This window comes from Telopea speciosissima, chromosome 1, assembly GCF_018873765.1.
Source record: "Telopea speciosissima isolate NSW1024214 ecotype Mountain lineage chromosome 1, Tspe_v1, whole genome shotgun sequence".
Classification (NCBI taxonomy): Eukaryota; Viridiplantae; Streptophyta; class Magnoliopsida; order Proteales; family Proteaceae; genus Telopea; species Telopea speciosissima.
In genome coordinates, this window is record NC_057916.1 from 21,440,627 (window position 1) to 21,452,107 (window position 11,481).

At 38.0% G+C, this 11,481-nt stretch overlaps 1 protein-coding gene across 1 annotated transcript; it reads right to left on the reverse strand.

Moving 5' to 3' along the window:
• Nucleotides 1–3,717: 3,717 nt before the first annotated feature.
• Nucleotides 3,718–7,017, reverse strand: LOC122662453 (O-fucosyltransferase 28). The gene is made up of 8 exons (XM_043858089.1): nt 6,444–7,017; nt 5,903–5,975; nt 5,733–5,803; nt 5,551–5,639; nt 5,331–5,463; nt 5,011–5,240; nt 4,450–4,926; nt 3,718–3,979 (listed from the first exon to the last, which is right to left on the reverse strand). The coding sequence occupies exons 1-8, from the start codon at nt 6,981–6,983 to the stop codon at nt 3,718–3,720; spliced, it is 1,875 nt and encodes a 624-aa protein (XP_043714024.1). The 5' UTR covers nt 6,984–7,017.
• Nucleotides 7,018–11,481: the final 4,464 nt, after the last annotated feature.

An 11,481-nucleotide genomic window follows, 5' to 3' on the forward strand; every position in this document is an offset into this window, starting at 1 on the left:
GCTGCTAGTGTGCTTTTTTAAACCCCTCCCCCAACACCCCCTCCTTTTACAGCTGCAGGGTTCGGTGAGGTGTTATATATCTGTTGCATTCTGCTCATTTTACCTCTGATGGTCATCATGCTGAACATGTTTCCATTTTGGTTTGGTCCCATATTCTGATTTGATTGCAGATGATGATTTGTGTATGGTCTACACATAATGCTTTCTGCTTTTCATGAAGAATTGGACTAGTAATGTGTCACATGTCATCATGATTGTTGGCATAGCCTATTCTACCAGTGCACAACTTTCTGTTTTGTGATCCCTGCCACTGAGACCATGATATAAAACAAGAACTGATACTATTTATTTGAAAAAATAGAGAAGAGAATCAATGATAAGCAAATCTCAATTCTCTATGTAGAGAATTCCAATTATCCATCTGCTTGGGTAAAGCTATCTAGCTGAGACCATTGAGCTGCAATCAATTGCTATATTGTATCGCTGGTCAAAATTACGATTGAAGGAAGCTCTTGTTTGACCCCAAAACAGCTATGCAAAGCTGAGATCATGGAAACTCACAAGAGGGACCAAGGACACAAAGGATAATGGTCAGGGATTCTACACAAGTTGAGTGATTGTTCTTTCTACATCAAGCTCTCTTCATGATATTGTGTAATTCTTTACAGGTAATAACATGAGCGCGGTATCTGTTGAAACCCCCCAGGACATATGGTTCTCTTGATCGTCACCGAGACCGGATCATGTCCTTGTATGTATTTTTATCTGTTCCCTTTCCTGCCCACTCCATTTTCCCAAGTTCCTCTAATAGAGGGGGGTGGACCCTACCTAGGCGGTGTGTTTGGGCAGGGGTAGGATGGTCATTTCCGGCGCCCTCTATTAGAGGAACTTGGGGAAATGGAGCTGCCCAGGAAATGGAGCAGATAAAGGTCCGTTCTTGTAAAAGTACCGTCCAAGGCCCTCTTGGGCCACGTACATGGAATCCACTCTTCTTGTGGGTCCCACAGTAGATTCCATGTGACTAGCCCTGGATGGCCTTGGACGGTATTTGTACAAGGACATGATCTGCGCTCATGGTCACTCTCTAGCTGATTATGGAGGGGTTAAAGCCCTTTAATTACCTTTTAACCTGCAGACCCAGGCCCAAGATAATGTACAATGGGTAAGATCGTAGCAAGAACCTGGGCTCACATGTTAAGCCCATGGTCAAATTTTCACATAATAATATGATAAAATACCCATTCAAAAGAAATGGAAAAGTACTCGAATTTCATTCTATGGACTCTAAAGCTGTGTCTGGTATGCATTAAAAACAACTATTTTTATCATCCAAGAATGCGAAATCGATCCAGAATGCATATCAAACGCAGCCTAAATCTCCGCATTACAATTACCTGATTATGTCGTTCCACTTTGGTTTTACTTTTGTGATACTTCAGTTATACTTTTGTGACCAAAATTTCCGATATACCAAATTTTTTCCGAAATATTGTATTTTTTCTATGAGTGCTGCTTGACCATTCTTGGGTGTAAAATGCTTAAATGATTGAAATAACTGAAATTTCGATAAAATGGTGCATTTTTAGAGCGTAAATTTTTAAATGAGATGATTGAAAATTTTGAAATATTGCATTTTTTTCATTTTGACATAGCATCTCGTTTGGCTTGGCCAAAATATCCAAAATTTCAGCAAGATTTTGAACTATGCTTCAAGAGAGCTAATACAACTTGTGCATCAGGATATTAAGCATATAAAACATAACCAGGGTAAGAAACCCATTAATTTAACCACCAAATTGATGGGTGTTGGAATCTTCCAAATTAAAGTGAAGTATATATAGAAAAGGAGAAAAAAATTAATTTTGGCCGATTGAAGTGAAGATCCAAGTTGATGTGATCCTATTATCAGACAACTAAATAGTGAGTTTCATCATTAAAACTACAACCCTACCCTAATCTAATCCAAGGGTCAGAGACTCAAATGTGATCGCATAAGAGGTTCTCTCTTCACAGTGGGAGAAGAGAAACAAATTTTTATCACCTCCAAATTCCTGCCCGGCCCAGTTTCTCAGTTCCTCTAACAAGGGGAGGGGGCTGGAATGACCACCCTACCTCTGCCCAAACATTTTGCCCGGGTGGAGTCCACCACCCTCTATCAGAGGAACTCGGTCCATTTTGGTTCTAAGGAGGACAACAAGAATTTTTTTTACCATTAATCTGTTTCCAAGTAAAAAAACTGCATAAAGAAAATTTCAGTCAAATCAATACAATAAGGAAGGATTTTACTTGATCACTTTTTGTTTTACATCATTTTTACCAGGAACGAAATCAGACAATAGAGCTTGTGTTTTTTTCTGTTCTTTCAAAAAGAGCTTGTTAGAGAGAGGAGTGTAAAAGAAAAGAACAAAAAAGGGGTCAGAACTCAAAACTGCAAATCACATCAGTAACTGCTAGCTAGAATATGTTATACATGAAAAATCAGATTGGTGGAGAAAAATACCCAGCCACATCTGATCGCTGGTAGAGGAGCCCTTAGGGTTCATACTTTGGTTTCGACATTTTCTCCCTTCCAGTGAAGGGTGGGAAGAAAGATGAGGGCACATTTGAACCGTTATGAACACACTCATTAAAAGTTTAGTTTGAAATAAATAAAAACAATTTCCGCCCCAAACATAGAATATAGTCTTTATTATTTTCAATTTTCAATTTAGCATGAATTCTTTTTTTTTTTTTTTGGGTAGAATGAATTCTGTTGTATTGAACAACAGGCCTAGACATCATACCGTTCACATGTAGAAATAGAAATATAAATTAAACCAAAGACAATCTTTGTACTTTTTTGAAAGGGATAAAGTTCTCTACACTGGTGGGATGCGCAGGATGTGCCCAGACACATGGGGATGGACGAAATGACCAGCCCACCTCCCTGAATGACAGAAATCCCATCCCTGTCCTGCCCCATGTGTCTCTTTGCATGCTACTCCCATATGCGCTCCTAGATAGAGAACATCGCCCCTTCTGAAAATATGGCTAATTTAATCCCATGACTACAACTATTTAAAATGGATTACTTTAAGCCAACCAATATAGCTGGATTTTTACTGCCCAAAAGAATGTTGATTCTCTCTTTATGTGAGGATATTTTGTTTCTAAATGAGCATGGACCTGAGCAATACAGACACTTAAATAAGGGACCTGCTACAGAGATTTCTATTATGATTTTTTATCAAATACATTAATCTTCCAATCAACAATCAAATCCCAATCTGGCCATGGTATTTGACAAACAAATGAAAAAAAAAAGAAAAAAAGAATACAATCAATGAAAGGGGGAAAAAAGTGACTATAATCACACTGAGTGAAACGAATCTACATTCCATCATTTAAGTCTACTCACTCCCCATTTGATCGGGATAATGATTTGTATACCTGAGACTACTCCGGATTTTTCTTCAGATCTATGTAGTCTTCTCTGTGCTTGTCTTGCTTCTCTTGGCTAGTAAAGCAAACAGAATTGAAATTAGCAATGGCAGGCAGCTTCAGGTGAGTAACCTCAAGATCTCTCTTGGACACCACTGCAGCAAATCTAAAAATCTGCTGACAGGGTGAGAGATTAAAATTTCTTTTGACATAAATCCCATGTTATCTACCTATGGAACAATGCCGTGTCCGTGTATGTTATATAGCATGAGCCCTTCTCATCAGAAGCCCAAAATTCTATCTTTGTGAAGCAGATTTTTGGTTTTGTCTTACATCCATTTTTGTTGGGTTGGTGGTGGTCTGTTCCTCTGGCTTCTCACAAACACAACCAGGGAAAGGATTTGCATAGAAATTCTCCTCCAGTCTTGGGGACTCTCCCACTTGTCTTAGATATGGTCCTCCCAACCTATCGGCGTGTAAACTCTTTACTTCTGATGAGAAATCCTCCCAAGAGATTTTTCCCTTATCCAGCAGATCAATCAGTCCCACAAAGCTGTATCTGAAAAAAGGAAAATAGAAGGGAAGGTAGACATCAGCCCATGGCAGGGGAATGTTGTGTGAGAATTTTGGTGCTCCATACTGATTCTGATTGGAACTATGTTTGGCATAAATATGATTCTTTGTTTTTTCTTCTTTCCCAGTTGTTTTTTGAGATTGTGAGTAGAAGAGTGATGTTGTGGGAATTGTGATTCTCCCTGATGATTCTAATTGGAATTATATTTGGGACCAATTTGATTCTTTCAGGTAATTCTTCCATTCTTCAAATTTTTATCCTTTTTTGGAGTCGTTTTTAAAGAAGTAAGAATCACTTCCTCATTTCCTGTGAGGAACATTTATGGATGGTGTGCTTGTGCATTTTACTGAGAATCAAAGAAGTGCCTCCCACAAGAATCAGTTAGAAAAAAACCAAAATCTCTACCACACCCATTGCATTGGCCTTGTAAACCACAATCAATTTATAGAACATACCTGTCAGGGTTGATGGTCTTTCGAAATCCTTCAAATCTCCTATGGCCCTGCACTGCTTTAGCCATATTCCCATCATAGGTGTAAACAAAGACATCACTCTGGAGTGCCACAATATAGTCCAAGGCAGCAAGGCGATTCTGATATAGCTTAAAAGGCTCCAACTCTTCTTCTGTTGCTAGAGTGGAATGGGAGAAGACATTCGGGTACTCAGCACGTAATGCAGCAATGCTGTTACTACCATAAATCTCCCCTGCAACTATGTAAATGTTTGTGGTGGAAGGATAACCCATGGCCTTGAGGAAGAAAGCAGCCTCCCTTGGGGACATTGGGCATCCACCTTGCAGCCGTCGTTCATTGCTATCAATCTCTTTTTCCTTCCAATGCTTCACATTGTACCTCATCATTCGGAGCTCTTCATCTTCCTCTGCGGTAAGGTTGTGGCTGCAGCCAGTGAATGCAAGCATGTCTTTCTCATATCTGTAATTCCAATGGACATTGTTAGCCAGATTGAATTTACATACCACAAACCTCCTAAAGAAACCATGTCAGTAGGATGAATACCTCAAATGAAGAGCAATGTATGGGTTGCTATTGTTTGTTAGCCTATGAACTAATATCTTCCCAAGTTCCTCTATCTCTCTGCTGTACCGCATTGCCTGGTAATTAGCACGGCACCGGAGCTTCTGGATTGAACTTGAGAGGCCATTATTGGCAAGTCGTGAATCAGTGTGTGTAAACTTTATCACCTTATGAATCTTTAACAAATGTGTGTGCCCTCTGTAGTAACTAGCCTGCAGAAATTTAAAAACTTTTACAGCTCAAGATGGGAGTAGAATGGAGTAATATGCATGAAGGGTTTTATTCAAAACACAGTCACAGACCTTGGACCAGGAAACAGGAGCCTTTGAAAGGGGTTTAATAGCTTCGTAATTGGGTGGAAGAGACTCTACTATCTCAATATCATCTTTCAGTACTTCTATGAATTGCTTCCAATCAAAAATATCTTTAAAATCACTGCAAAGATGTAGAATGAAATTAAGGGCTTGCCTCCTGTTTCATTGATGATGTATTGAACCCTAAATGTAAAACAACAATCCATACCTTGGATCTGTCCAAAAGGAATCATGATCAAGTGAAGGAAGGACCAAAGTAGCATTCATGATCTTTGCAACTGCAACCATATCACATATCTGCATTTTCAATAGCACCAGGAGGAGAAGTTCATGTTAAATGGAAAACCCAAAAACCTCTTAAAACTTGGTTAATACAGAAAGAGTTCTTACTCCTGTTCTCATCTGATTCAATCCACCATTGGAATGAACTAGAAGATAACCATTAGTGCCCGTTCCTTTCCCTGAAAATTAAATACAATAAGCAAAACTCACATGTAATTAAAAGAAATCTATCAAGTTCTTAACAAAAATATTGAAATTTGAGAGAGATGAAGCCGCACTTATTTGATTCCTTGGTCGATTAATGCATTGGTAATAGTTGTCGCTGTTCGGTTTCCTCCAAATTTCAGGTGTCTGTAGAACAAGAAAACCAATATTAATGTTTCTACATCTCTTCAATGCGACAATCCAGCAAAATAAAACAGAGAAAAAAACAAACAAATTTAATAACCCAATTTGGAAACAAAAAAAAAATTAATAACCCAATTTAGCGAAGAAAAAAGAAGAAGCAAACTTTATAAAGGGAAAGAACCAGAATTTCAGTTTTAATAACCCAGAAATGTTCTTGTTAGTTGTAACCATCAAATTAATGGAAGACAGAAAATCGGATTTCAGAACAACTGGAGATAAACAATGACTTCCTTAAATAAAAGGGAGAAGTGGGAGAAGTTTCAAAATCCAAAACGTAATCATGCATTAATGGCTATACGGCAATAGAAGGAAAATAAATGAAATTGGCGCGAACTCATTCATCAAAGAAAAAAAAAAAGAAGTAAAGAACAGAGGATGGCAAAAAAAAGAAAAAGAAATCTGTTTTCTCACCAGAAAATCTTCCAACAACCGCTTAGAAGGCACGGCCTCGGTGGGTTCATCTTCCTTCACAACCTTCTGAGCGATGACGGAATCATCCTTAAGATTCTGAATAATCAAGAGTCCATTATCTCTTCTCTTCCCATTCACATCAACACTATTGAATAACGATAACTTCAAAAATGCAGTAAAGACCGCCAAAATTATGAGCATTAAGAAAATTCTACGAGCCATATTTTTCCCTGATTTCAAAGACTGCAACCCTGAAACCATCCGAAGGATCAATCGTTCGATGCCGAGCAACCATGGCTCCGGTAAACAAACCAGTCTCAGGCGAAACAACATAAATCGTATCAAAGGATTGTGATGATGATCATTAGAATCACTTCCATTACCATCGGCTTCTTCGTCTGAGAAATCATCAGACAAATTCAAATTCGTTTTTTCTGCATCCATTGAATCACTAACTCTTCGTCTCGTCATGGGTCCAGAGATTCTCGGACTTCCGTTACATGAATTTGCACCACTGGTGGACATTACCGTAAGAAACATATAGAAATTAACCGTAACTACCAAGAAGAAGAAAAAAAAAAAACAAAGATAAAGATTTGAATTCACAGAGAATCCTGAAAGAGAGATAGAATGGAAGCTCGGGAAACGAGTTCAATCGATGCTTCAGATTTTTTTTTCTTTTTCTGCTTCTTCTTCTTCTTCGAATTCTTTTTGGGGGTTTCTAAATACGGGCTCCGAATACCATGGCGAGGAGAGAGGTTTATTTGCCGTCGCTGTGTGTTTTTGGTTCCAGAGACGGTGGTGACTGGTGATATATAACGAACCTCCCTCTCCTTCTCCCTCCCTCTCAATCCTTATTTATATACTTCACGTGATCACGTCCTCACGAATAAATATAAAGATTTCCAACGTGACCAAATGATTATTTTTTTTCAGTAGAAATATTAAAAAGGGTTTATTGACCAAATTGCCCTCCCAAGTCTCTGTTTGTAACTTCGATCCGACTCCTCTACTTTTGCCTGCCCGGTACTGTCGTGCGCCCCCACATACAAGCATGGCAAAAAGTACCGCCTTACCCCGCTCAGGCAGTGGTAAGGTGGTACATTCCGCCTTGCTTGTGTGTGGGGCGCACACGGCAGTAGGGGTAGGCGGAAGTAGAGGAATCGAATTGTTACAACTTTGGGATGAATTTTTCATTGATTTCCTAAATCATAGCCAATATAATCTGAGCTATGGTTTTATATTTTTTTTTTGGGGGTAAAAATTTGAGCAATGGTTCAAGAAACCGAAATCGGAGAACAACCAATTCAAATCAACTCCGTGTTTTCGCAAGGGTTCAAGTTATTCTAACCAATAGTCAAATTAGAACTAGAGATACCAACTCAGTGCGGGTGTGGGAAGGGATCAGTCACCATCCTAGGTCATAAAACATTCTCCTATTTACAAATAATCAAGCATACCCCTCTCTATTGTTACAAGATATCCTCTCCATTCATCCGAAAGTTGTGCTTAAGAGATTTTCCTTCAGCATGACTTAAGAAAAACTCGGTCCTATTGAATTTGGCAAAATTTTAAGATAACAATATGAATTCTAAGGGTGTAATATATGTCTTCAATTAAGCTCATTTTCGATCAGGCATGTTCATCTAGAGTTGAGAGAAAAGGGCAAACAACTTAGGATGTTCGTGTGAAAATTAATGTTATCCCCTAAGGTTTTGGGAATTGGATCATTGGGTTTTCGGATTTGAAGGTCGATTCTAGAGTTTTGGGGATTGACTCAAGTCAATTCTAATTGTATTCGGATCAAAATCGATAAGGACCAATTTAACCCGATTCCGATATCCATAAAGTCTCTCTTCCTAATATAGACATCTTACTCTCTTTGTGATCTTCATTATAAAGATTTTTCAAGTGTCTATTGTGGAATATTTACTATGCTCTATGGTTGAACTGGCCCTTATATAACTACGTAAAGATTTATTTTATTTTTATACGTTTTTGGGCAAATGTATACAAAGATTGAACGAAATAAAACATAAGAATCCAGTAGTTAGTAGTGACAGGGATAATTTTGACTATTTCAATCTCCATAGTAATTATAAGTTTTCTAGCGGTTGGTTTCGTTCAAGTTTTAACAGTCCATTATTTAATTTAAGCGGTGTAGAGGATTTTGTTTGAATTTTTTTACCCAATCCTCACCTCCCACCAAGCACAGAGAGAGAGAGAGTGAAGTCAAATGTTAAGTAAAAGGTTAGGTTTTGGTCTCAATTTTAATTGGTTTTCACCAGTTTTTAAAAACCATAAGTACGTTACTGCAAGTCCAAGACCAAGAAGGTTTTTTCAAACATGGTTTTAGGTATCTGAGTATGGGTGGATCGGTATTGGATCGGATATGGGGACGGTATTAATTGTATCGGACAAATTAACCCTCAATGATATTAATATCATAGGGTATTTTGATAATTATACCCCTATGTCCATACCTTGCATTGATCCAATATCGGTTAAGTATCAACATCAATGTCAGTGTCGGTATCGGCCACCGACCCGAGGTGATTTCATATAATCTCTTTAGAATGCACGAAGATCTCAGGCTTTCATGCTATTAAGGCCTAATTTGGTATGATTTCTATTTCAATTTTGGATTGATTTCTTGAAATAGTCAACAAATAGATTTTTTGTCAAAAAATTGAGAATATTTCAGGAATAAAAAAAATCCATTTGATAGTTTAAATTCTGAGAATAGATTCTCTATATTTCTTTGGAAAGGATGGTGGTGGTGGTGGTAGCGGGGTAGTAGCGGTGGTTGTGGTGGTGACGGTGGTGGCAGGGTAGTGGTGACGTGGAAGTAGTGGCGGTGGTGGTGGCAATGGCAATGGTGGTGGCGGTGGCGGTGGAGGTGGAGGTGGTGGTGGTGGCGGTGGTGGTGATGGCAGGGTAGTGGTGGTGGTGGTGGTAGCGGAGTAGTAGGGGTAGCGGGGTAGTAGTGGTGATAGTGGTGGTGGCAACAGGGTAGTAGTGGTGGTTGTGGCGGTGACAATGGTGGGAGTGGGGTGGTGGTGGTGCGACCATTAGGATAAGAAGGGCGGTGTTTTATTTTTAACATGAAATTACTACTTTGCCCATGAAATTAACCATTTGCTCATTCAAGAGCAAGAGTGCTAAATCAAATGAAATAGAAATTCTGAAACAGCTCCTCAGCTATTTCGGAGTTTGTATTCAACGTGATTTCTATTTCACTGAAATAAGGTGCAAAAATCAAACCAAACAATTTCAGAAATAGAAATCACCCCCCGAAATTGAAATAGAAATCATACCAAATCAGGCCAAGAATCGATCTTATGTTTGCTTGACAATCTCAGAAATATTGGTGTGATTTTTCCTAAATTTTATATAAGCAAAAGAAATTAAGCATAGCAATAATTTTATTTTTTTTTTAAAAAAAACTTTATGAAAGCTCTTAGGAGAAAAAAATTCTACGGAAGATGGTGAATTATAGGTGAATTTTAATACAATTTTGTAATATAATGCGATTTTTATTTTCTTGAGGGTCCCATTGTTCTCTTGATAAAACCCACAGGTATACTTAATATTAAAAATTGGGCAAGAGATTCCTACTTGGTTGCATGGTCTTTACACAAATGTCTGGACCAATGGGTGAGCACCCCTGGGTATCTACCCAGGGGGTGGAGGTGTCATCTCACAATGCCCTGTGAGAAGGCCTAGGAAACAACACCAAGTAGAGATATTTTTCCCAAAGGATATTTACTTGAAAAATTCTCCATTTTCCTCTTGAGAAAGCTAACTTAATCAATTTTAGTTGTTTAGTTTTCTAATTTCTAGGTTAGCATATAATCATGGGGAAAAGGTTTTTACAAGGGCAATGTAAGAAGGAATCTCCAAAGTATTAACGCTAAGGGGTTGGAAAATAATATCATCCATATACGGTCAACGTGGATCTCACTGTTTATTATGTGAGGAAGGTATAAAAGTATATTTACAAAGAAAATCTAGCAATCTTTTCCCAATAATCATTCATCATCATTTCAAAACGGTAAATGCCCTAAGTTGGTTGTCCCTTTTTTATGTAAATTTTTTTTTTTGGGTAAATTACATGTCACCCCCTAAGTGATTTGAATTTTTTCAAAAACCAGCGGGTGATCTGAGTTTCGTTTGAAAACCAAGGGGTGATGTGTAATCTACCCTTTTTTTTTAATCCTTGGTTTGTATTGATACAATTGATCCGATACCAATTCCTGAATTCATGTTGGGCACCCACCTAATGGCCTGGCCTGTGGACCCTCATTAAGAAAAACAAAATCATGTACAAATTTCCACCTTTCCTTTGAGGGTCTGGAAAATCAAACCGAAAAGAGATCGATGGCTGGTGGTGTAGCACCTGCACCAACGTGGGGGCCAATGAAAGTACATGGAGAAGGATCTATTTGAATGAGATTTTTTTATTTAACTAAGGATAGGACTGAACGATAATTTCATGTAGTCATGTGATTGGACACAGGAACCACACGACCAATTATGTATTTTTTTTTTTTTTTCCCCAAAACGGATCTACCTTTTTCCTTTCCATTTCCTTTTCATTTTCATCAGATAAATTACATTGTTGCCCATATTGGGGATGAATATGTCAATTTTTGGTAGTTATTAGGGGCATTTTTGGTATTTATGTTAGGTCACGAAGTTGTTTTGTGAAACCTAAAAAATTGAAAAGGTTTTTGCATGTATCAAGACTAAATCAACACACACATATCAATTCTTGAGCATCTCATTTTCTTAATCTAAATATTTGAAAATTGAGAAGAATACAGAATTTTCATGAAAAAAAAAAAAAAGGGAAGATTATAGGATGAACTATCCATTCGACACGAGTGACCAATCAACAACTCAACAATGAGATCTGTTAAACATTAAATCTTCGTATTTGTTGATGATTGCGACATTACGTGATAGAGGCGAATGTTACAATTTAAAAGCTTTTACATTGAATGTTGAAGATGTATGCGTTTAGGATTTGGAATAT